Genomic DNA, 24,819 nt, shown 5'->3' with positions numbered 1-24,819 from the left:
GCCCGCGCCCGCCATCCGCGCTGCCCGCGCGCTTCACCGCCGCCAACACAACGCTACCTCATTCTTCTTCGCTCTCCGCGGTGTCTCGGGTGTTTTCGATCGCGCCGAGCCGGAGAGGATTGCGGGAGAAGACGGAGTAGGGGTGCGGAGAGGCGGTGGAGGGAGCGGTGTGGGTCAGGCGTGCGGAGGGCAGCCCGGAGGGTGAGGGGGGCGCGGGGCCCTTGGTGAGTGGCGGCGCGGCGGCGGCAGAGCGGGTGAGGGCGGAGGTGAGCGGCGGGAGCGGACGGGAGGGGACAGAAAGGGACAGGAGGGCACGGGGCGGTCAAGGGCTCCGTCCTGGGTGGACGGGAGTGTGGAAAGGGTAAGAGGAGTCGGGAGTCAGTCCCGGGGAAAGGGGTGGGGGTTACAGGTAGGCGGCTCGGTCTGGGCTGGAACAGAGGGTCGGGGGTCGGTCCTCGGTGGGCGGGGGAAGGATGAAGGGAGGCCGGGGGGCGGTGCCGGATGGACGGGGAGACGTGAGGAGAGTCGGGGGGCTCGTTCCGATGGACGGGGAGACGTGAGGGGAGTCGAGGAGTGGTCCCAGATGGACGGGGAGACGTGAGGGGAGTCGGGGGGCTCGTTCCGATGGACGAGGAGCAGTGAGGGGAGTCGGGGAGCGGTCCGGGGAGTCGGGGGGGCTCGTTCCGAATAATAGGGAAGTTCTTTCCAGATGGAAGTGAGAGGAGTTGGGGGGTTCTTTCTGTATGGACGAGGAGCAGTGCGGGGAGTCGGGGTGTTTGTTCTGGAGGAAAACGAGGAGAGTCGGGGGGTTTGTTCTAGATAGACAGGGAGCAGTGAGGGGACGCGGGGGGCTCGTTCTGGATGGAAGTGAGGGGAGTCGGGGGGTTCGTTGTGGAAGGAGGGGATAGGGGGGCTGGAAAAAGCTGAGGAGGGCCAGGGAGGTTGGTCCTGGGTGGGTGAAGGGCCCGAGGGGTTGGTCCTGGGCAGACGGGAGGGGTCGGGAGTTGGTCCTGAATGGACGAGGGGGGGGTTGGAGGTGGCTAAGAGCAGCACGGGTGTGTTTGGGGTGGGTGCTGGGAGTCCCAGGGGGGCGGTGTTGCACTGTCAAAGTGTCAGGGGTGTGTGGGGATGGGAAGGGAGCAGGGGCTGTTTATGGAATTGGGGATTATCCTGAGTTGGAAGGGATCCCTGAGGGTCACAGAGCCCGGCTCAGCTGTGGAATTCAGGCAAATCCCGGCTCTGCAAGGAGCTTTGCCCTGGTGATTTGTGCAGGCAGGGCTGAGCCCTTGGGGTGCCAGGGGAGTACTGAAAATGAGGGGTTTGGGGGGGCAGGAACGGGGGTGCATCGTGAGGAGATGGCTGTGCAGTGTGGGAGGGAGGAGGAGGTTACACCTGGGAGAGACTTCTGTCAGCTGGGCACGGAAAATTTAGGGAAAAGCCTCAATCAGGTGTGGGGAGGGAGGTTGGCACAGGTGGAGGAGGAGCAGGATGCCTTGGGAAGGTTTGGTTTTGGGATCTTTGTTGGCAGGAGGAGCCTGAGGCTGGGAAGGGGCACGTTCCAGGTGTGGAGCTGCAGCTGGGAGGTGTCAAAGGGGGTGACTGGCAGCTTATGCTGAGTTTTGGGGAGCTGCAGAGGCTGGCTTTGGGACTGTGGGTGTTCCTGTGCCCCTCCATGGAAAAACTTTGTGCTTGGGAGAGAAAGTGCCAAGATTTGAACCCCCAAAGTGTGACAGAGGGAGATGAATTTTGTCATGGATCAAACAAATCCTGGAGGTGTGAGGGCCATCCCTGGGCAATAAAACCTGCAGATGAGGGTTTGCTTGGAGGGAAACCCGATTTGGGAAAGCTGCAGAGGGGTTTTTAATGGTGGAGGATATGAACTTGCTCTGTTTGCCACGGGGATGCACAGCAGGAGCTCCACAGGCTGGCACCAGGGTCTGACAGGGGACAAGGGTGCCAAGGACACTGCTGGTGTCAGGAGGTGCTGGCAGCAGGGCTGCCTGGGCACTGGGACAATTTTCCAGTGGGAAGTAGAGAAGCAGTTCCTGGGAGGGAATTGAGAAGCTCACTGGGCAGTATTTATTCACAGGCACAAGCCAGGCTCTGAGCGTGGTGGGAGCTGATTCCCTGTGCTGCTGCTGCTGCTGCCCTTGGAGTGTGTGCCCCTCACCTTGCTGGCTCTGTGTGAGGCAGGCAGGACTCTTCCCTTGGGATTGTTCTGGACAGAGTAGCTTGGACTGAGCCCAGCCTTTCCCTAGATCCCAAAATGAGTTCCATGCTGAGCTCTGCCCTGCGGAACCTCCCCGTGTCCTCAGCCTGGGCTGCTGGGGCCTGTGAGTATCTTTGGCTTTCATTGGTGGGCATAAACCTCTGGCTGAAGTGTTGGGTTTGGAATGGATGCTGGGTCTGAATCTGTCCCATTCTCACCTTTAAAAGGCTGACAGTGTTTAGTTTTTAATCCCAATTACATTGTTGCCTTGTTTGTCCCTTCCTGCATCATATGGGGAGGAGTCTTGAGTTAAGAGTTAACAGAAAGTGAGTTAGGTTTCTGGATGAAGTAAACCACCCAACATAGCTGGTCAGGTGTCTTACAGTGACATTATTTGCTTTTCTAACCCTTCTTGCAGAGATTAGAACTGTTTCTAACATTTTTTTTTGGCATTTTTCCCCCTTTCTTATTTTCCAGTTACTCGATCACTCAGCTGCTCCTCGCAGTTCCAATCTTCAGGTAAGGAGAAAACACCAGAATCTCAGTGGGTCTGTGCTACACAGGGCTGTTTTGGAAGCTTAAATCTTAGAAATGGTGCAGAATGCAGAGTGGTTCAGGTGTTCCTGAAAAGCTGCAAGCAAGGAAAACTTCAACCAAACCGGTGTTTGCAGTAGAGTCCTCTCATCCCCTGAGTGCTCTGGCTCCCAGCAGCCCTTCCCAGTCTGGCCCTGGCTCCCAGCAGCCCTTCCCAGTCTGGCCCTGGCTCCCAGCAGCCCTTCCCAGTCTGGCCCTGGCTCCCAGCAGCCCTTCCCAGTCTAGCCCTGGCTCCCAGCAGCCCTTCTCAGTTTTTAGTCACAGTTCACAGTGAGTGGTTGGGATGAGCCATGCTCTGGGTTCACTGTGAGGGTTGCTCAGGTGACTCAGGCTTTGGGATTTTGGGAACAGGCCTGGACAGCAGCTCCCTGTCATCCCCTGGGCTTTGGGAGAGCCTGAAGGAATCTCCAGACAGTGCTGGAGTTTTGTCCTGGCACAGGCCTGTGGAATGATGCTGGGTCATGATATCCCTTGTCTTGAACCTTTCCCACTGGGGAGAGAATTTCTTCCCATTAGGAGGAAATTCTTGGCTGTGAGGGTGATGAGGCACAGGCCCCATCCCTGGAAGTGTTCCAGTCCAGGTTGGATGGAGCTTGGAGCCACCTGGGATAGCAGAAGGTGTCCCTGCCCATGGCAGGGGGTGGCACTGAATGAGCTTTGAGGTCCCTTCCTACCCAAACCATTCCAATATTCCAACTCAGGTGTCCTACCTTCCCTGCCTTTCACTTATTCACCAGAAAAGGACAATTTCCTTTATTTTCTAGAAGTTTTGCAGGATCTATATGAAAATTTCTGATATTGTTGTCACCATCACTTCTCACTTCACAGCCCAGCCAAAGACTAAGAAGAGCTTGGGCAAAAGTGGGGTGAAGAACGTGGTGGTGGTGGAGGGTGTCCGCATTCCCTTTCTGCAGTCTGGCACCACGTGAGTATCAGAGAGCAGTGAAACCCAGAAAACACCCCCTGACTTGGTTAAAACTCAACTCTTTCTGTGAAAAAAATCTCACTTGTTCCTTTTAATGTAGTTATTCTTGGGATCTAAAGGCTCAGGAGGTGCCCTGAGTTGGGCTGCTGCAGTTATTCCAATTTATTTAGTGCAGGAATGTGGTTTGAAGAAGGTTGTTCCTGTGTTTGAATCCTGGGAAGAGTAAGGATTTATGGAGCATGAGTAGAGGAAGCAGTTGGAGAATTTATAGCAGATGAAGCAACAAGTTGGACAAAACTGGCAGGACAGAGGCCAAGAATCTGCTGTAGGCTCTTCCTGGATTGTTGTGCCACCAAATCCACAGCTGAACTAGAACCACACCTGACTGTTAGGATGGAGAAGGGATTTCTTTATTCCATCCCTGCTGCTTTTCTGTGGGTTTAGTGCAGTGATTGCAGCCCCTTTGCTCTGGAGCCAGGCTGGGAGAGCTCACCTGGAGAGGAGAAGGATCCAGGGAGAGCTCAGAGCCCCTTGCAGGGCCTGAAGGGGCTCCAGGAGAGCTGGAGAGGGACTGGGGACAAGGCAGGAGGGACAGGACCCAGGGAATGGCTCCCAGTGCCAGAGGGCAGGGCTGGATGGGATCTTGGGAATTGTTCCCTGGCAGGGTGGGCAGGCCCTGGCACAGGGTGCCCAGAGCAGCTGGGGCCACCCCTGGATCCCTGGCAGTGCCCAAGGCCAGGCTGGACACTGGGGCTGGGAGCACCTGGGACAGTGGCAGGTGTCCCTGCCATGGCAGGGGTGGCACTGAATGAGATTTAGTGACTCCTCCAACCCAAAGTAATCTGTGATTCCTTGAAGTGTTTGCTCAGAAGCTCAGTGGAGCATTTCTGGTCCATCCCCAGTTCTGGCTGCTCACAAGAGAATTCTGTCCTGATTTCTCTATTGAGAATTCTGCACTGATTTCTCACACCTCTGAGTTTTTTCCTCTGCTCTTCACCCTTCAGGTATGCTGATCTGATGCCCCATGACTTAGCCAGAGCAGCACTGCAGTAAGTAAATGGAGCACTGGAAGGGATCAGAATTCTTGTTAAACTGCTAAGGCTTCAGGGTTGCAGAGCCAAGGCTCTGGCCTTGCCTCTGAACAGCTCAGGTGCTTTATTTTTCCTGGCCTCCCTCCACAGTAGTGGGTGGCTTAAGCAGTGGGGTTTGTGATGTTGTTGGGGTTTTCAGTAGGTTGGTGTTGATGCAAAGAGATGCTGGTGGTGACAAATTTTAGTGAATTTGATTTCCAGCTGTAGCTTTCCAGACACAGACATCAGAGCTGCTGTTGAGGTGTGCTCACATCTGGTGGGAAAACCAACCTGGGCAACACAGAGGAAATGAAGTGACAACAAGGATATTGAGCTAATTCTGTAACCCTCCTGTTCTGAGGGTCATTAGCAGTGGGTTTGTTCTGTTGAGAGGCAGAGCAAAGTGCTCTGGAGAAGAGAGAAGGCTTGGAGAAGCCTGGAGATGGCTGTCCCATCCCTGGCAGTGCCCAAGGCCACATGGATGGGGCTGGGATCACCCTGGGACAGGGGAAGTGTCCCTGCCATGTCTGGGGTGGCACTGGATGAGCTTTGAGATCCCTTCCCACCCAAACCATTCTGGGATTTGATGATTCTGCGAGCTATTTTGTGGAAGGAGAGGTGTAAGGGCTATGAAGTAATTGCATTAATGAAGTTCTGTAATGATTTATAGTGAAATTATCACCAAGATTGTTTGCAGCCCATAATCAGCTGCACTTCCCACAGACCCACATGCACATGAGATTTTTTCTGAAGGGGGGGACAGAAGCTGTGCCTCTGCTGTTGCCCTGTTCTACAGCCAAGCTGGCAGGAAGGGGATGTTGGAGAGGTTTTTATTTCCTTTGTTTTGATCCTGTCCTTAGGGGCCTGCTGACTCGGACCAGTGTCCCAAGGGATGTTGTTGATTACATTGTTTATGGCACAGTTATCCAGGAGGTGAAAACCAGCAATGTTGCCAGAGAGGTGGGTTCTGTGCAGCATTCCCCTGGGAGTCTGATTTCTGCAACTGCTCTGAAAATGACAAATCCTTTCTAAAAAATGATTTCCCATCATTATTGTTTGTTTATGTATGATTTGAAAGTATGAAGTAGTTATGTAGTATTGTCTGTTAAGTGAGTTCCTGGGACCATAAGGAAAATGATTTTGTGATTCTCAGCCTCCTGTTGAAATCTGCCACAGGTTTCATTTAGCATCATTTTTTATCAGATTTTCATATTTCAATGCTGTGAAGCCCCTGCTTGATTCTTCCCTGCCAGGGGAAGTGTTGTTGATGATTGCTGATCCCTCAGCTCCTAAACACCAGTTGGATTGAGCACTGCCTTCCCCAATATCCTGGGAGGAACAGAGTATGCAGTGAGGGTTTGCTTTCTTGTGATATTTATTTATTTATTTGAGCTGCCAGCTCAGACACAGCATATGATTTGAAGTGGAGCAGCTTTGCTGCCCTTTGTTCCAGCAGCCAGAAAACACAATTCCTGCATTATCCCCAGAGCAGCTGATCCTCAGGAGTCGTGTGCCAGGCAGCCTGATCTCTGCTAACCTGGAGCCTCTGCACCTGGATAAATCCATGATGTAACCTGGGCTGCCTGTGCAGCCTCAGCCTCGTGAGCTCAAGGCCTGCCTTTGGTCACCTGCCAGTCAGATGGGGCTGCAGGGTAATTTTAACTTGGGAACAACTGCTGAACTTTCAACTAGTTGGCCACATCCCAAGTAGGGAAGGTCTCTGGGCTGCTCAGATGAGTCACTGCTCTGCAGTTTGCTGCTCTCTGTGAAGCCACTCAGCCTTGTGCTGAGTGGTCTAAATCACCCTTTTCATGTGTTGCCTGTGCCAATAAGGTGAAGCAAAGTTGATGTTGAGTAGTTGGAGGCTCTTTTGATGTGTTTTTTTTAAATGTGGGGTGTGATTAGTTTGTGTCTCTATTAAAAAAACGTGGAGGAGCTGTGACTGTTCTGAGTGTGGCCTCAGCTCCTGCTCCAGAGTCTGGGGAAGAGAAGAGCTGCTGCCTTAATTACTGGATGAAAACTCCATGTCTTTGTCTTCAGCTCCACCTGGCAGTGTATGCTGGGCAGGGGCAGCTCTGGCTGTAGGTTTAACAGCCCCTCTTGTTGTTGTAGGCTGCCTTGGGAGCGGGGTTCTCCGACAAAACTCCGGCCCACACCGTCACCATGGCCTGCATTTCCTCAAACCAGGCCATGACCACAGGTATGTGGGCTGCAAGAACAAGCTGTGGGGTTGAGAGGGAGCTTGGGAATTCTTTTATAGCCCTTATTCAACTGGCACTGCTTGTGAATGTAAAAAAACAACTGAAGAAATGATGGGATGGAAGGAAAAATGGGATTTAGCCTGGAGAAAAGGAGGCTCAGGGGGAATCTTGTGGCTCTGCACAACTCCCTGAGAGGAGGGGACAGCCAGGGGGTCGGGCTCTGCTGCCAGGGAACAGGGACAGGATGAGAGGGAAAACAGCCTCAGGCTGTACCAGGGGAGGGTCAGGATGGACATCAGGAGGAATTTTTTCCCTGGAAAGGGTGGTCATGCACTGGAAGGAGCTGCCTAGGGAGTGGTGGAGGCCCCATCCCTGGAAGTGTCCAAGGAATTCCTGGAATGACACTCAGTGCTCTGGGCTAGTGACAAGGAAGAGATCAGTCAGAGGTTGGATTTGATAGTCTGGGAGCTCTTTTCCAGCCTCGGTGATTCTGTGGAAGTTTTTTAGCCAACAAAATACAGCATGACCTGAGTGTCTGCTGTAGGCCTGCAGCAGCATCTCTGCCCAGTGTCTGTGTTTATTTGGGAGGTAAAGACTGACCATGGTGAGAAAGTTGCTCCTTTTATCTTTGACTTAGCCTAACCAGGGCTAAAAAATGGAGAGACAGCTCAAACTGCTGGGGCTGTCCTTCCCTCCCTGCTCTGTGTGACAAGGACAAGTGGCAGCCAAGTGACAGCAGCTCATGTGTAACCTAGCCATGGCCAGGGGCTGCAGGAGGAGTACAGGAGTGGCCAGGACTCTGTTGGGGTGCTGGTTTTCAGCTTCCTTTTTCCCTGTTGAGGTCAGGATTGAAGGCACTCAAGAGGATGGTTCACATTCAGAGTCAGGTGTTTATTATTTCATACCTGTGTTACAGTCTCACAGCGGTGAGTTCTGCAGTTCTTCACTAACAAGGCACAAAATGGCCAACTATCTCTTGGTACAAGGTCTTTTAAGGCCAAGTTATCCAATTAAGTACTGACACCTAAATTATTTTCACTTTTAACCCAGTAACTAATCCTTCAAAGTCTGCAGGGTGGGCTTTTCTGTCCAATTACAAAATTCCACCCAAACCCATGGAGAAGAAAGAAAAAGGTGGTAAAGAAGGACAACCTGCCTTCACCCTAAAACCTCCATCTTACCCCATATTTATTACCATATTCTAAAACCCCAAACTCTGAGTTTCCCACCCTGTGACATCACACACCTCTACCCAACTCCACACCCACAATCCCAGTGCTGTCACTCAATTCTGGAAGTTTCTCCACGGCCTCAGGTCAAATGCAGTGCTCTCCTGGGAGTCAGAGTCTGTCAGCACAGAAAGCCTGAATTTCTCAGCAGCCACAACTCCACCACGGGGGTGAGTGGCCCTGCCCTGGCAGTGTTTCTGTCCCTGCAGGGGTGGGGATGATTGCAGCTGGCCAGTGTGACGTGGTGGTGGCCGGCGGTGTGGAGCTCATGTCCGACGTCCCCATCCGCCACAGCAGGAAGATGAGGAAGACCATGCTGACCCTGAACAGAGCCAAGACCCTGGGCCAGAAGCTTTCCCTCATTTCCAAAATTCGCCCTGACTACTTTGCTCCCGAGGTATTTTTTGGTTTTCAGTCTTTTAGATGTTTAGTGAACTGGTTTAGAGGGTGTGAACAGCCTTGATGGGGAGGATTTAAGATGGGTGAGGTGGCTCCTGGGGTTCATCATGATCAATCTCTGTCCTCTGCTTTGGGTTAAAACACTGATTAATGCATCTCACAGCATTTGGGCCTCTGCTTTTCCTTCCCACATGTTCATCTTCAGTAAACCCAACTGAGTGCTAAACCTCCTTCTGCAACTTCTGGACAAACTGTGCTGCAGATAACAGGAATAGAAGGTTTTTCCCCATAAATAGAAAGGTTATTCTGAAGTGTCAGAAGAATTCCAGGGTCAGAGAACTTTTATTAGATAATAGCAGTAAACACCTTAGTATTAGGAATATCCTCAGTATATGAATTTGATTAATTTAATTAAATATGCTTTATGATTTCTATTCCTGGCCAAATCCTGCCAGGGGCTGGATGTGTTCAGCTCCCCTGAAGAGCATCCACAAGGCCATGTCAGGAGCAGAGTGAGCCACTGCTCTGTCCTGGGGGCAAAGGGGGGTGGATTACAAGGTGGTGAGGATGGAAAGGGGCAGCACTTCCCTCCTTCCCCCCATGAGCTCTCTACATGGAAACTTCATCCATGTAATTTCCTTTAATGTGAGTGCAGCGAGGCCCAGGTTAAGTGTGGCAGAGCTGACATCCCAAATCCACATAAGGTACAAAAAGTACAAAAATTTCTCAGACTGAATGCATGCAGAGATTTCCTGAGTGCTGCTGGAAGAACTAAAACTAAGCCAAGATCACCTCTGAGCTCTGCTTTTGGATGAGGAGGTGTCTGACAAGGAATTTTGAGGTCCCAGGATGTGGTGTTGGAGCTGAACCCAAAAGGTCTGGTCACCCTTTGTCACCATTCTGTGTCTAGGTTTGAACAGACAGGTGTCTGCTAAGGAAGGAAGGAGCCTCCCCTGAAATGGAAAATACAAACACACTCCCTCTAAATTATTATAATTTTGAAATTAAGGGGCTCTCAGGCAAATATGTGGGAGTAGGAGTAACAGTTCTTTACTAGGAAAACTAAAAAAAATACAGATGTAACAGTACAAACAACAACAACAACAAAAAAAACCCTACTTAGAGAGTCAGAATAGGATCTGACCCCCTGTGGGTCCGGGTGGTGGCACAGTCCCATCCCAGGGGGGCTCAGGGTGGTGGCACAGTCCCATCCCAGGGGGGCTCAGGGAGGTGGCACAGCCCCATCCCAGGGGGGCTCAGGGTGGTGGCACAGTCCCATCCCAGGGGGGCTCAGGGTGGTGGCACAGTCCCATCCCAGGGTGGTGGCACAGTCCCATCCCAGGGGGGCTCAGGGTGGTGGCACAGTCCCATCCCAGGGGGGCTCAGGGTGGTGGCACAGTCCCATCCCAGGGGGGCTCAGGGTGGTGGCACAGTCCCATCCCAGGGGGGCTCAGCCCTCCTGCAGTGCCAGCTGTGGTTCTGCTGGAGCAGGGATCCAGCACAAGGGGGAGTTTTCCTGTGAAGCTCCAGGGCTGCTGGAGATGGGCCTGCTCTCCTCTGGGAATGCAGGGCAGCAGAAAGCTGCTCTGGGAATGCAGTGGGCAAAGGCTGCTGTGGTATCCCAAAATCTCAGATTGTACCCAGGTAGGAATGCTTGGCTCCTCCCCTGGGCGGAGCATCTCCCAGTGGGATGATGGAATTTTATCAGGCATGCAGTGGCCCATGAACAGGAGATAATTAATAATTATGGCCCGTTAACAGCAGATATCTCCTGGAGGGAGGATTGGTTGTGGAAGAGATAAGGAAAACTGCTCAATGAACAGCAGATAACTGCTCCACAAACAGGAATAGAGTACACACCCCCATTTCCTACCTAAGACACCCTGTTAAATGTACAGGCAGCTGCTCTCACCACAGTTCTGGAACCCCTGCAGTGAGCAGCAGGCTGGAACTTGTTTTTTTTCCAAAATCTTGGAAAGGGCTGGTCTCTCTGACACATTTCTGAGTCTGTCGCGATCTGATTGCTGTGTGCTAATTGTGTAGCTCTTGAATTAACGAAGGGAAGGGTCTCCCTCTGAGCGTGGGGCTCAGCTCTGTGTGCTCCCAGGAGGTTTTTTCCCACCTGTGCTGACTCTCCCTCCCTGCTGGCAGCTCCCAGCTGTGGCAGAGTTCTCCACCAGCGAGACCATGGGTCACTCTGCCGACCGCCTGGCCGCCGCCTTCGGCGTCTCCCGCCTGGAGCAGGACGAGTACGCGCTGCGCTCCCACACGCTGGCCAAGAGAGCCCAGGACGAGGGGCTGCTGCAGGATGTGGTGTCCTTCAAAGTGCCAGGTGACAGTGCCAGGGCCAGCCCTCACTGCTGGGGGCAGCTCCAGCCAGTGCTGGGGGTCTGGGTGGGTTTTGTCAGGATGTTTGTCCCTGCTGGAGAACTGCTGGCGTGGGGAGGTGTTTGTAAAGGGGATAGCTGAAGGTGGAAACACAGAGGAGTGGAATGGTTTGGGTGGGAAGGGACATTGAACATCACCCAGTTTCAGCCCTGACACCTTCCACTATCCCAGGGTGCTCCCAGCCCCAATGTCCAGCCTGGCCTTGGATATTCCCAGGGATCCAGGGGCAGCCACAGCTGCTCTGGGAATTCCATCCCAGTCCTTCCCCGCCCTCCCAGGGAAGAGTTCCCTCCCCAGTATCCCTCCCCAGTATCCCTCCCCAATATCCCATCTAACCCTGTTGGAACCTGAAATGCAAAAAATTCTCAGAACTTCGGGCCTGTTAGCCAAATATGAGAATTAAACACAGGATTTGATCTGAAACCTTAGAAAAGGCTTCTGAACTTGAAAAGTGAGAATGTGGATTTATAGTTTAAAGCAGAGACACGTTAAGCTAAGTAAAGGAAAGTTTAGAGTTTCAGAGTTCAAGATATAGAAAAAATAAAGTAGTTGCAAAGGTAAACAAGGAGTTTAGAATGCAGTACTGTAGGTTTGTGTGTCATAACATGATTGGCTAAGGAAGCTTACATTGAAGCACGAGTCCAAAAGATGAAATATTTAAGGATTGGGTCAAAAACATCAATATCCTTGTTGGCAGTGTTTTATTGGTTAATAACTCCTTAGAAGTTCTTGTGACCTTCTGAGCCATGCAGTAAAGATGTGAGCAGAACTCACCCTTCCTGCCTATGCAGAAGATAAGAAAAATAAACCACATCATCTAAAAAGCTCAGAGATCCCCTCTCTAACTCATTCAAAACTCCTTCAAAAATCTCCATTTAACCCTGGTCTGTCCTACTTTTACAAATCTAAATTTTTTATTGCCAAACCCACATCTGTGCTAATGAGGTGACAGAGCAGGGAAAATCAGGACAGTTGGACATGGCATCCCCCTGCTCTTCCACCAGGCAAGAGAAACCACCTTTATACCCCAGAATATCACAGCAAACACAAGCCCAACAAAATCCCAGTGTGGTAACTTAGGTGCTGGATGGGAAGAGCTGGAATGTGGCAGGTTCCAGTTCACCAGGCCTCACACTCCTTGCTGGGAGGTGAAATAATCTGGGGAGAGCCTTTAAACCTGTGATGGTGTCCCCATCACCCCCCAGGAGCCAGGGGACACCCTTGGCTGCAATACCTGTTCATTTGGGAACTCTAATTGGTGTCCTAGAGAAATTTTCCTTGTAGATCCATGGTTCCATGTGGTCTTTATGATAAAATCAGTACTTTTTCTTAACATGCTTATTTAGCAGTTGGATATATTTGGGTTTTCCCAGTGCTCTTTATTCCTCAAACTCAGCATGTAAATGTAAACTGATTTAAGGCCAGCTCTCCATTTAGGCTTTTTAACCTAAATTTAAATTCTCTTCTCAACTGGGTTTCCCATGTGGTAAACAGATGGCAGCACTTTGTTTTTGCTGTCATCTGAGGAAAAGTGAGGTAGCTTCAATTTTTAAGTGCTATTTTTAGCCATGTTAAGTGTCCTGATGCCACAAGCACATTTTCCTTTTTTCCCTCCTCACTCAAGTCCTGAACCCCACAATTTCCTGATTTTTTTTTTTTCCCCCCCTGGAGTCCTGATGCTGAAATCCTTGTGCATGGCTGATTTTTGTAGTTGAAATGTACTTTTTTCCCTTCCCCAGGCAAAGACACAGTTACCAAAGACAACGGGATCCGCCCGTCCTCCCTGGAGCAGATGGGAAAACTGAAGCCAGCCTTTGTCAAGCCCTATGGAACAGTGACAGCAGCCAACTCCTCCTTCCTGGTAATTCCTGTTCCCAGCACTGTCAGCCAGAGGGGAGGACTGTGCACCTGACCCTCTGCCTCCCTTAGCTGGTGTCATCTGGGATTGACCCTTTTAATTTCCAGATTTTTCCAGGTGTAACTTGGAACCCTGTTATAATCTGGTGGATTTGGGTATTGGATTGTTTCATTTTCAAATCCATATCAAAATCCCTGAAGTTTTGGGATGTTTGACCTGTTTGCTTCTCTGTAGCTGCTTCATGAGGGTCAATCCTTGAAAAGCCCTTGTAGGGATTCTGTCCCAGGATGGGGTTGGTCACGTTGTACAACTGAAGTCAGTGGGTTTAGTCTGAACTTCACAGATTCATGGAATGGTTTGGGTTGGAAGGGACCTTAAATCTCATCCAGTGCCACCCCCTGCCATGAGCAGGGACACCTCCCACTGTCCCAGGGTGCTCCAAGCCTCATCCAGTCTGGCCTTGGACACTGCCAGGGATCCAGGGGTAGCCAGAGCTCTGGAGGGACAGGACCCAGGGAATGGCTCCCAGTGCCAGAGGGCAGGGCTGGATGGGATCTTGGGAATGAGGAATTGTTCCCTGGCAGGGTGGGCAGGCCCTGGCACAGGGTGCCCAGAGCAGCTGGGGCTGCCCCTGGATCCCTGGCAGTGCCCAAGGCCAGGATGCACACTGGGGCTTATGATGCCTGGAAATAGAACACAAACTTTTCCAGACAACATTAGAATGACAAATAAAAACAAACCTTTCCTTGAAAGCCTTCAGGTACAGAATGTGGCAAAAAATCCACATCCTGAATTAGATTTGTACCATTTCATACAAGGTGGGGCAGTTAGAATATCCAGCCAATACTGTCCCATTAGAGGAGCAGCTGGATTCCCTCCTGGCTTCTGCCCCATGGGAGCTCTCCCCCCATCTCCTACTTTACCTTTATCATGTCTGTGATTACATGGTGCAAAATAAGAAGTTCTTGGAGGAGTAACAGGAAAGACTGAACAATATTTTAGGAATGCATCAGTAAGAGTTTATTCACTGCTGGAAAAGTAGTGGAAGTTATAGCAAAGCATTTAACAGTCTGCAAAGCTACAAATACATGGAGAATACATAAAAGGTAAAAACTCTGAGCACTTGGAGCAAAGGGAGGTGTCCCTGCCCATGGCAGGGGGGTGGAACTGGATGTGATTTAAAGTCCCTTCCAACCTAAACCATTCCATGATTTGATGTGCCAAACCCACAATATGTGGGTTTAATAATAACCCACATTTTTGTCATGGGGTGAGCCTGGGGCTTGTCTCATCCCAGAATTATTCTCATTTTTGGGATGGAACTGGGAGGACAGCTGAGTGTTTGGGGTCACCAGCTTGTCCCAGGCCTAGCAGGGCTCTCAGGCTCCTCTGTCCTGGGTGACACAGGGAATTGTGCCTGTGGGCTGTGAGGAGGTGTGGCAGTGATCGCCGGGTCGTGGATGAGGGAAGAGATGAGAATCTTGACTCCATGTTCAGAAGGCTTGGTTTATTATTTTATGATACATAATATGTTAAAACTATACTGAAAGAATAGAAGAAAGGATTTCATCAGAAGGCTTAGCTAAGAATAGAAAAGGAATGAATAACAAAGGCTTGTCTCTGACCCAGACAGTCTGGACAGCTGGACTGGGATTGGCCATTAATTAGAAACAACCAGATGAGACCAATCCCAGATCCACCTGTTGCATTCCACAGCAGCAGATAAGAATTGTTTACATTTTGTTCCTGAGGCCTCTCAGCTTCTCAGGAAAAAAAATCTTAAGGAAAGGATTTTTCATAATACATGTCAGTGACAAGGAGGTGCTTCAGCACTGTGTGCTGGCATCACCAGTGACCATCCATCCCTCCACCCACTCAATCCAGCAGCCTTGTCCTTTGGTCCCTACCATAGTGGGGTGTCCTGGAGGCTCTGCTGGTGTTCAGGCCCTCTCTTTCTGGGGGCTGTGGGGTTGTTGTGTGCAGGTTCCTCACCTGGTTTCTCCCTGCCTTTCCAGACCGACGGAGCGTCGGCGATGCTGATCATGTCTGAGGAGAAGGCCCTGGCCATGGGCTACAAACCAAAGGCCTACCTAAGGTAGGAGGGGCTGCTCCAGTGGCCTCTGCTCCTGCTTCCTTCTCTCCCTGGCACTGACAGCCCTTTTCTTCCACAGGGATTTTGTGTATGTGTCCCAGGATCCCAAGGACCAGCTGCTCCTGGGGTAGGTGGAGATGGAGAGCATCCCCCCACAGCCCCTGCTCCCACAACAGCCTTCTCCTGCCACGATGTGTTTTTGGGAAGTGCCTCAGGAGATGTTGAATCTCTCCAGGCCTTCAGGAGGTGGGAGAGCAGCAGTGGCAGGAACACCCTGGGATTGCTGGGGCACCTCAGCAATAGTTCTGGGGGCTGTGCCTCCCTTGGGCAGGGATGGGCAGAGCTGGGCCATGAGCCCAGAGAGAAGGATGTGACTGTGGAAAGGGGGGATGGGGCTCACAGAGAACACAGATGCAGGACTGGTGTGTCTTCCCTCCTTCAGCCCCACCTATGCCACTCCCAAAGTGCTGGAGAAGGCCGGGCTCAGCCTGAGTGACATCGATGTGTTTGAGTTCCACGAGGCCTTTGCTGTAAGTGCTCTAAAGCTGGGATGGCTCCCTGTAGCCATCTGCCTCGGGTTAGTCCCAATGTCACCCTCTCCTCCCTTGCAGGGCCAGATCCTGGCTAACCTGAAAGCCATGGATTCGGACTGGTTTGCACAGAACTACATGGGCAGGAAGTCAAAGGTAAGGCACACTCAGGATATTTTCCTCCTTGTCCTGCCTCTCCAGGCCCTTGTCTTCTCTCCAGGTCTCCTGGAGCCCCTTCAGGCCCTGCAAGGGGCTCTGAGCTCTTCCTGGATGCTTTTCTTCTCCGGGTGAGCACCCCCAGCTCTCCCAGCCTGGCTCCAGCCCTGGGAGCAGCTCCTTGTATCCTCTGGACCCACTTTTCTCGCCAATTCAGTGAAACTTTGGGGTTCTTGGGCTCTCTCCTGCCAGTGCTGGTGCTGCACAGCCAGGCTCTGGCTCTGTCCTGTGAGGGGCAGTGATGCTCTTTGAATTGGCTTAGCAAATCCCAGTTTATGCAGTTTCTTTGGGACATGAGATTTCTTTGGGCTGCTCTTCCCGTTGTCGGCAGGAGGTGGAGATCCAGAGCCACAATCCCTGTAGAGGAGGGTGTGAGGACAGTGAGAGGGGCTCAGTCCTTGCACAGTGCAGGGCTCCCCTGAGGGGCTGCAGGTCAAGCAGGACCCTCCTTTGGGGTGGTTTTATCCCCTCATCAGCCACCTGCATGTGCCATCCTGAGCTGCTTTAGGCTGGGTGTTGGGTGTCACCCCTTCCAGCCAGGTGACATGGGGTGTGTCCCTCTGTGTCCCTGCAGGTTGGAGCCCCTCCCCTGGACAAGTTCAACACCTGGGGGGGCTCCCTGTCCCTGGGACACCCCTTTGGGGCCACCGGCTGCCGCCTGGTCATCACTGCTGCCCACAGGCTGAAGAAGGAGGGGGGCCAGTTCGGCCTGGTGGCTGCCTGTGCTGCAGGAGGGCAGGTAATGGTGCTGTGCCCCAGCCTGGGGAGAGGGAGGAACCTTGGGAGAGGGCAGGAAGAGCAGGGCTGGTCCTGCTGGGACTCTGCAATCCTGCCTGGTGACCCCAGCTCTGGGTGCTGCGTGTTCAGAGCTCCCTCAGGCACCTCTGGCTGCCCCCATCACCACTCAGTCCTGTCCCTGTTCCCTGGGAGCAGAGCCCGACCCCCCCTGGCTGTCCCCTCCTGTCAGGGAGTTGTGCAGAGCCACAAGGTCCCCCCTGAGCCTCCTATTCTCCAGGCTGAGCCCCTTCCCAGCCCCCTCAGCCCCTCCTGGGGCTCTATTCCCTTCCCAGCTCCATTCCCTTCCAGCCCCTCCAGGTCTCTCCTGGCAGGAGGGGCCCAGAGCTGCCCCCAGCACTGGAGGTGCCCCAGCAGTGCCAGCACAGGGGACGGGCACTGCCCTGGCCCTGCTGCCACCCCAGAGCTGGCACAGCCCAGGGACCAGTGGCCTCTGGCACACCTGGGCACACCTGGGCTCGTGTCCAGCTGCTGTGGCTCATGTTCTTGATAGGAGTCTGTGCCAGCAGTAATTAGTCTTGTCTCTGTTAATGAGCCATTTCTGTGATGTTTTGTCTCTGTCTGTTCCCAGGGTCACGCGATGATCGTGGAGCTCTACCCCCAGTAACAGCCCCGGGAGTGCTGTCCCTCCATCCTGTGCCTGGCGATGCCATTTCAATGCACTAATAAATCCTACACCCAATCCTTCTTGGAGAGGGGATTTGTGGCCTTTGTCAATCCCTTTTAGCTACTCAGCCAGTAATTTTTATCTAATGAGCACGCTCTATTCCACTTCCAGGAGAGGAACAGTTAACCAGCTCTGAGTCTCTGCAGGCTCCTTGTAACTGTCTGATCCCTCTGGTAACCCTTCAGGATATCTCCCACGGAGGAACAAAAGTTATTCCAAAGCTCTGGATGGAGAATTAGGTTTGGAGATCAGGAGCATGTGAAGCAGTGGAGGTGGTGGGGCTGAGAGGGGAGGTAATGCTGTGGGGAGGAGCAGCTCTGTGGGGCAGCAGGCTCAGTCCCAGGGGCCGAGCTGGGCTCTGAGGGGGCAGTTTGCTCCACACTGTCCAAGTGCTGATGGAATGAGCAAATTGCATCTGAGGAATGAATGTCACTGATGGAACTGCAATAAATCAGGACAAAACCCAGTTCTGGCTGTTTTCTTTCCCTCCCTTCACCTGAAATGCTTTGGGGACTGTTTTTGTGGTGGAGGCTGTGAGCTGACACCAGGTGTTGGCTCTCTGAAATCATGGAATCACAGCTGGTGGGAGTGGGCAGGGGCTTGCAGAGGTCACCTAATCCACCCCTGCCATGGCAGGGACACCTCCCACTGTCCCAGGTGCTCCCAGCCCCAGAGTCCAGCCTGGCTTTGGGCACTGCCAGGGATCCAGGGGCAGCCCCAGCTGCTCTGGGCACCCTGTGCCAGGGCACAACAATTCCCAATATCCCATCCAGCCTTGCCCTCTGGCAGTGGAAGCCATTCCCTGTGTCTGTCCCTCCAGGCCTTGTCCCCAGTCCCTCTCAGCTCTCCTGGAGCCCCTTCAGGCCCTGGAAGGGGACTAAGGTGTTGACAAACTTCAAGTGTTCAGGGCTGTCTTCCCAAGCACTGGGAAATGAGATCATTGTTCTTTTGTTTAATCTCCTGTTATTTTCCTCTTGGCTTTGTGATGTTGAGGGTGGCTGCCCTTACCTGCCAGGGAGCAGAGTTTCTCCTAAAGCACCTCACAAACACCTTCGAGTCCTCTTTCTGACAGAAGCAGTTTCTGCCACCCACCAGCTGCTGCCTGGCCCCGCTCGGCTGAGATAAGGGATGGGTGCAGCGCCCGGGCTGTCCTGTTTGTTCTTCCTTGGAAATCTTGTGCAAGAGCACTGCTCCAGGGGGAGAGGGGAACTGCCAGGGCCAGAGAAGGGCCGGGATTGCTTTAGAATCACAGAATCGTTCAGGGTGGAAAAGAAAACTGGGAAAACTCCTCATCGAGTCCAGCCACTCCCCCAGCGCTGCCGAGGCCACCACTGACCCACAAGTGCCACATCCACGCGGCTGTCGAATCCCTCCCGGGATGGGCACTCCAGCCGTGCCCTGCCCACCCTGCAGGTGTTATCTGGGGGTTTAACCCCCTGCAGGCTGCGGGGGCAGAGCAGCGCCCTGGGGAGCTGCAGGCGGGACTGGTCTGCACACGCTCGGCCGGGCAGGGCTGCAGCCCGTCGGATGTGACTCATCCTGGAGGCTCATCCCGCTCCTCCCCTGCTCCGCCGGTGCCTCTCCTGTGTCCCCGCCGCCTGTGGGACCCTCGCTGCCATCGTGACCATCGTGGCTGAAGCTACTCAGGTGCGTCCCGTGCCCGTGTGGCGTGGAAGGTGCTCAGGGTAGCGGGGTGGGCTGGGGGCAGCGACCCGGGAGGGCTGCGGGAGCCTCCCGGTCCGGATGGAGCCCACTCGAACCCCGCCCGGCCCCGTGCCTCGGCCCCCCGGCATGCCAGGGGTCCCTTGTGCCGTTTGTGGGGCAGAGCTCGGGGCTGTCGGGGCACGCCCGGGGCTGTGCCCGTGGAGCCAGCGCCCGGGCAAAGGTTCCTTTGGCTCTCCCCGTGTTGGGCACGGACCCGGAGCGAGGTAGGAGGAGGGGGGGGATAAGAAGGAGGGAGTCAGAGGTCCCGGCCGGGCGGGGGAGCCGGGCGGTGCCAGTGTCCCCTGCGGGCTCACGGCACGGCAGAGCCGGGGCCGATGTCACCGGAGTGTCACGGCGGGACGGGAGGTGCGGCCGCGACCCCGGGAGCAGCCCCTTGTGCTGGGAGGGCAGGGGGCGGGTGGCATCGAGGAGCGCGACAGTCCCCGACTGTGTGTCCCCAGCAGGGACCGTGGGATGCCGGTTTGCCAGGGTGGGGACTGGGGGGGGTAGTGTGGCCGGCAGGATATGGAGGGGCTGATCTGGGGACCCCCCCGCTGATGGAGCCCTGTTTGCAGGGAGCCAGAACTGCCCCCGTGCCCTGCCCCCGGCTCCACATGGACCTCCCGGCGGAGGACGGGGCTGAGGCACCCCAGGAGGGGAGCCCCGAGGCTGAGGTGAGAGTGGGCAGGGGCTGGGGACCCCCCTGGACAGCTGCAGTGGGGTGCCAGGGAACCCCAGTAGTGAGGAGGGGGGAAATCCATGGATGGGGATGTGAGACCCCCACAGGTGGCAGTTTGGGAACCCCCATGAATGAAGGGTGTGGGATACCCACAGGTGGAGGATGGGAGACCCCATGGGTAGGTGTTTGGGTATCCAGATGGGGGGAGGATGTGAAACCCCACAGGAGGAGGTTTGGGGACCCCCATGGGTGGGGATTTCAGGGACCCCTATGGAAAGGGGATGGGGGACCCCCATGGGTGGGGATTTCAGGGACCCCCATGGAAAGGGGATGGGGGACCCCCATAGGTGGGGATTTCAGGGACCCCTATGGGAAGAGGATGGGGGACCCCCATGGGTGGGGATTTCAGGGACCCCTATGGGAAGAGGATGGGGGACCCCCATGGGTGGGGATTTCAGGGACCCCTATGGGAAGAGGATGGGGGACCCCCATGGGTGGGGATTTCAGGGACCCCTATGGAAAGGGGATGGGGGACCCCCATGGGTGGGGATTTCAGGGACCCCCATGGAAAGGGGATGGGGGATCCCCATGGGTGGGGATTTCAGGGACCCCTATGGAAAGGGGATGGGGGACCCCCATGGGTGGGGATTTCAGGGACCCCTATGGAAAGGGGATGGGGGATCCCCATGGGTGGGGATTTCAGGGACCCCTATGGAAAGGGGATGGGGGACCCCCATGGGTGGGGATTTCAGGGACCCCCATGGAAAGGGGATGGGGGATCCCCATGGGTGAAGGAGGGGGGATTCCTACAGGTAGAATCCTACAGGTAGTTATTTGTGGATCCCCGGGGGTGGACACCAGCAGGGATTTGGGGACCCCCATGGGCTGAGGACAGGGATGAGGGTGCAGTGCACGGATGCGACAAAGGGCTGTGCTTGGGCAGCGGAGGGGACACTGTGGCTCAGAGGTGGCAGCTTGACCTTGTGGCTCCCTGACGGGACAGCCAGCTCCCTCTCCTCCCACCCAGGTGCCCGAGGGGCCGCAGCGGCCGGCGGGGCAGTGGTCGCGGGCCGAGGTGGGCTCGTGGCTGGCGGCGCACGGCGGGGCCACGGGGCTGGCGGAGCTGGCTCGGGAGCACGCCCTGACGGGCCGAGCGCTGCTGCGCCTGACCGAGGGCTCCCTGCGGCGCATGGGGGTCACCCCGCGGAGCCGGCGCCGGGAGCTGCTGCGGGAGCTGCTGCGGCTGCGGCTGCTGCAGGAGATGCAGGAGCTGCGGAGCATCGCTGGAGGTGAGCATCACCCGAGCAGGGGGCGGGGGGAGGGCGGGCAGGGGCTGCACACCCCGGGGGATGGTGCTGTAAGAAACGAGGCTCACCCTTTGAAACTTTTAGAAGTTTAATAAAGGATAAAAGGGATAAAGCACAAATAACAGTGCTGGATGTGCAGCCATTGCCACATGGACTATTAACTATAACAACTCTTAGAGATTTTTCATTGCATTGGTCAAATTCATATTCATGAAGATTATACATATTCAAACATTCACTTGAGTTTATTTGTTCCTGGAAATCTTTGGCTTAGTTTGACCCCTGACCTTGTCTTAGAGCATGTGCCACAATGCAGATGTGAGTGAGAGTTTTGTATTTTATTTCTTCACAAGGCCGCCTGGTCTGTGGTCTGGTAATTACTGATAGCTCAAGGGTCAGTGGTGGGTTCCTCCTTGCTCTTTTGGTGTTTTTTGCATGGTTCTTTTCAATGTTTTCTTACCACACAGACATTTTAGCCATTTTTACAAGTGCTTTCAATCAACATTAATTATTTCACTATTGTCAGTCAGCAACAAAAATAAAGGCATTAGTTATTATTTCACAACTACAATAACTTCTGCAAAAGTTAATGTTACAATACAGAGGACATAGTCTCTATTTTAATATTTTGTGAGGGCCTCAACTATAATATATTTATCACACTGAAATATATAATCTACACAGGGATTAGGGTATTAAACATAAAAGGCTGATAAAAATATATTCTATGAAATAAATATGAAAATGAGTAATAAATATTATATTATATTATATTATATTATATTATATTATATTATATTATATTATATTATATTATATTATATTATATTATATTATATTATATTATATTATATTACATTATATTACATTATATTACATTATATTATATGAAAAGTTAAAAGGCGATTACAAACCACACAAAATAATTTGCAAAAGCCAATATAATAGCAAAAGCCAACAACTGCATAGTTATTTATAACAGTGTCACCTTCCCCCCTGTCCCCAGAGTGAAGATGATGTCCCTGTGGATGTCCCAGAGCCTGTGGGAGCAGAGATGGCATGTGAGGACAAAGCAGCTGGGACTGAGCAACACATGCAGGAGCAGTGCTGGAGGAGCCCCAAGGTCACTGTGACCCCTCCAAAACATCCAGAGCCTGCCCAGGGCAGGAGTTGATAAGGACAGCAGAACCTTAGGAGCAAAATGTGATCCACGAGGCTGGGCAGTTACCCCAAGGAGGCAGAAAGCAGTCCCAGAACTGATCTGGTGTGAAACAGGGGGTCACAAACACAGAGACACTCATTGGAGTGCTGAAAAACTTTTGAAGTGTTTGCAAAAATCCATAATTGGGTCTAAGATGGCTCAGACTGTGCAATCAAGAATCCAAAAAAGTGTAGTTTGCTAAAGAAACAGCACTAACAAGGCTAACGAAATAATGCTGGGAGCCATAAAACCTGGAAATGTTCAGGGTGAACATTGGGACATTGATTTTACTGAATTGCCCAGACAAGGGGGGTAGAAATCCAGAACTATAAAGTTGTGGTGGATACCTTTTCTGGGTGGCCAGAAACCTTCCCTTGTCACACCAACCAGGTTAGGGAGGTGACTCAAGTACTGGCAAATCAAATAAATACAAAAAACCAAAAATACAATAAATGAAAATTGGGGGTACCTTTGGGAATGTCATCAGACACAGAATCCCATGTGATTGCAGAAGGAACTAGGAACAGAATAATTTGGGAATAACTGGAATAATTGGGAATGGAACAACTTAGGAAAGCCTTGGGAATAGCTTGGGATCTTCACACTCTTTACAGACCCCAGGCTGATGGCAAAGTGGAGGCAGTGAATTATGCAATCAAATTGCAGCTGGGTAAAATACATCATGAAAGCTCCTTGACCTGGGTCCAAGCCTTACCTGGTGCTCTGCTTCAAAGCAGAATTCAGCCATGGGGCACCAGCACAATCAGCCCCTGTGAGCTGCTCTGTGGTCGACCCTACCAAGTGTCACACTCCAGGAAACACACGTGTTAAAAGGAGGGGTTGATTTGAATAATTACCTCATTTCTCTCAGTAAAACCTTTCAGGCTTTGCAGTGGTTGGACACACCAGGGCATGAGTCCCAGCCAGGAGATTGGGTCTGTTTGAACGACTGGGGAACTGCTCCACTCCAACCACAGTGGAAGGGACCTTTCCAAGCACTGCTGACAACTTTTACTGTGTTGAAACTGCACAAAGTACAATTTTGGATACCTTGTTCCAGAATTAAAAGGGCCTAAGCCCCTTGGGAAGAAGTCAAGAGCTTGTCACAAGCTGTTTCACAAAACCAAATGGCACTAGACCTTGTTTTAGCATCACAAGGAGGAATATGGACTGTAATTAACTCCAGTTGCTGTGGATTCACTGACCAAAAGACACTGTAGAGTGCCTACAGATATCCAGGAAATCCGGAAACAACCCCAAATTTCAAAACCAACAGCTCAAGATGCCACCTCCTGGGGATTTGAAGAAATCTGGACCAAACGTCCTTCATGGGTACCCAGCTGGACTTGGTGAAACATCTGTTTATAATCACCACCTTAATAATTGCTGTATGGCTTTAGCCAGCATCAAGATTCAGTGTTGCAGCTGTTTTAATGCCTTACACTCTGAAAGGAAATAAAAATCTTAAGAGACTGGTTCCTTAAGGAACTTAGAATCAGGAAGAGGAGGGATTTGATAAGGACAGGAGAACAGCAGAGCCTTGGAGAAACACATAAAGGATGTAACTCAGGCAAGCAGAAGTCATGAAAAATGGAAGCAGGATGTCAGCTCACCTCTGCAGGGCTGACAGAGCAGAAGTTATGCAAAACAAGGATATTTCCCTTACTCAAAAATGGGGGTCAAGGAACATGCCCCTAAAAAGGACATGGGATATTAAAGACAGACCCCAAGGAACCACGTTAGGACTCCTGGTAAGGGGTGTGACTGTGTAAAATAAAGTCAAGTAAGTGGGGATAAGCTAATGAATATGCAGCCAGTGTGTATCATTGCAGCTCTGTTCATCCAATGGGGGAACCTAGGAAATTCCTCTGGCTGCCCTGGAGGCCTCGAGACCCTGCCCAGGGGGCTCAGAGGCCTTTGCACAGAGCCCAAGACCCCTGTGCCTTTGATTTAGCCCTTGGAAAAAACAATTACCAACCTTTATGTGAAGGATTACAAGCCACAAAAGTTTAAGTAGAATGATAGTGAATTTATCACAGGGTGAAAAAGTAGATTTTGGGGTTCTTAGAATGGGGGTTCAGGGGGCAAGATGGAGGGATCTGGGTGTGTCCAACCTTTCTCCTTCTCCTTCTTGGCCTCCATCTTCTTGGTGATGTAGGCACTTTTAGATTGGTTTAGAGTAGAAGCTCACTGTCTAACAGAGGTGATAGGTATTGGAAATAATTGTAAATATTGTACATGTAGTTTTTAGTACAAAAGATAACACTGCCCCATGGGCAGGCAGAGTGCCTTGGGCTGTCCTGCTGAGCAGACCTCGGCTGGACAAGAGAAAGAATTTTATAGATAAGATGCAATAAACAACCTTGAGACCGAGAACTGAAGAGCCCTGACTCCTCCATCAAGTGCCAGGCTGGGAAAAAAGACTTTTTAACATTTTTTGGGGTCACTCTGACCAGCTAGAGACACCGAGAATCCAACACTGTCAGACTTGATTGGAGGAAGTACCCCCCAAATGACCAGTGCTGCAATAAAGAATGGCAGACATCCCATGCTACATGTTAAACAGCGACTTCTAATCTTTTTCTTCCTATTTTCCTTCTCTAAAACCAAAACCAAATCTTGCAGAAGACCTCCAACACCCTCAAGTCCACATCTCACCAAAAATCTTTCACCCCCAACCCGGCAGCAGCAGTTTCACTTCCATATTCCTGCAGGAAAACACAAGATTTACAGGAAACCAGTAGTTGCTTAATCA

The 24,819-nt window shown here is 52.4% G+C and overlaps 2 protein-coding genes across 4 annotated transcripts; both read left to right on the top strand.

Annotated features, from left to right (window-relative positions):
* The first annotated feature begins 24 nt into the window (after positions 1-24).
* HADHB (hydroxyacyl-CoA dehydrogenase trifunctional multienzyme complex subunit beta) lies at positions 25-17,639 on the top strand. 3 transcript variants are annotated; one of them, XM_059843191.1, is made up of 16 exons: positions 25-136; positions 2,090-2,333; positions 2,687-2,728; positions 3,632-3,728; positions 4,733-4,777; positions 5,659-5,758; positions 6,911-6,998; positions 8,438-8,625; positions 10,779-10,959; positions 12,755-12,876; positions 14,889-14,968; positions 15,045-15,092; positions 15,408-15,495; positions 15,577-15,651; positions 16,286-16,450; positions 17,078-17,639. In XM_059843191.1, the coding sequence occupies exons 2-16, from the start codon at positions 2,267-2,269 to the stop codon at positions 17,111-17,113; spliced, it is 1,422 nt and encodes a 473-aa protein (XP_059699174.1). In that variant the 5' UTR covers positions 25-136; positions 2,090-2,266; the 3' UTR covers positions 17,114-17,639. The 3 variants fall into 3 exon arrangements, with proteins under 3 accessions (XP_059699174.1, XP_059699175.1, XP_059699176.1); XM_059843192.1 differs by lacking the exon at positions 25-136 and adding an exon at positions 144-266; XM_059843193.1 differs by lacking the exon at positions 25-136 and adding an exon at positions 260-361.
* Positions 17,640-18,198: 559 nt separating this feature from the next.
* Positions 18,199-24,627, top strand: LOC132325640 (protein aveugle-like). Its single transcript, XM_059843178.1, has 4 exons — positions 18,199-18,820; positions 19,453-19,551; positions 20,584-20,845; positions 21,870-24,627. The coding sequence occupies exons 2-4, from the start codon at positions 19,492-19,494 to the stop codon at positions 21,872-21,874; spliced, it is 327 nt and encodes a 108-aa protein (XP_059699161.1). The 5' UTR covers positions 18,199-18,820; positions 19,453-19,491; the 3' UTR covers positions 21,875-24,627.
* Positions 24,628-24,819: the final 192 nt, after the last annotated feature.

This window comes from Haemorhous mexicanus, chromosome 3 (assembly GCF_027477595.1).
Source record: "Haemorhous mexicanus isolate bHaeMex1 chromosome 3, bHaeMex1.pri, whole genome shotgun sequence".
Taxonomy (NCBI): Eukaryota; Metazoa; Chordata; class Aves; order Passeriformes; family Fringillidae; genus Haemorhous; species Haemorhous mexicanus.
This window is presented reverse-complemented; position numbering and strand designations above follow the sequence as displayed.

Excerpts from the sequence above, each read along its gene's own strand:
- HADHB (XM_059843191.1), top strand. The coding sequence starts at position 2,267 with ATGAGTTCCATGCTGAGCTCTGCCCTGCGGAACCTCCCCGTGTCCTCA. Across the intron at positions 4,778-5,658 it reads TTAGCCAGAGCAGCACTGCA|GGGCCTGCTGACTCGGACCA; the intron begins GTAAGTAAATGG and ends TCCTGTCCTTAG. Across the intron at positions 16,451-17,077 it reads CCTGTGCTGCAGGAGGGCAG|GGTCACGCGATGATCGTGGA; the intron begins GTAATGGTGCTG and ends GTCTGTTCCCAG.
- LOC132325640 (XM_059843178.1), top strand. The coding sequence starts at position 19,492 with ATGGACCTCCCGGCGGAGGACGGGGCTGAGGCACCCCAGGAGGGGAGC. Across the intron at positions 19,552-20,583 it reads AGGGGAGCCCCGAGGCTGAG|GTGCCCGAGGGGCCGCAGCG; the intron begins GTGAGAGTGGGC and ends CCTCCCACCCAG.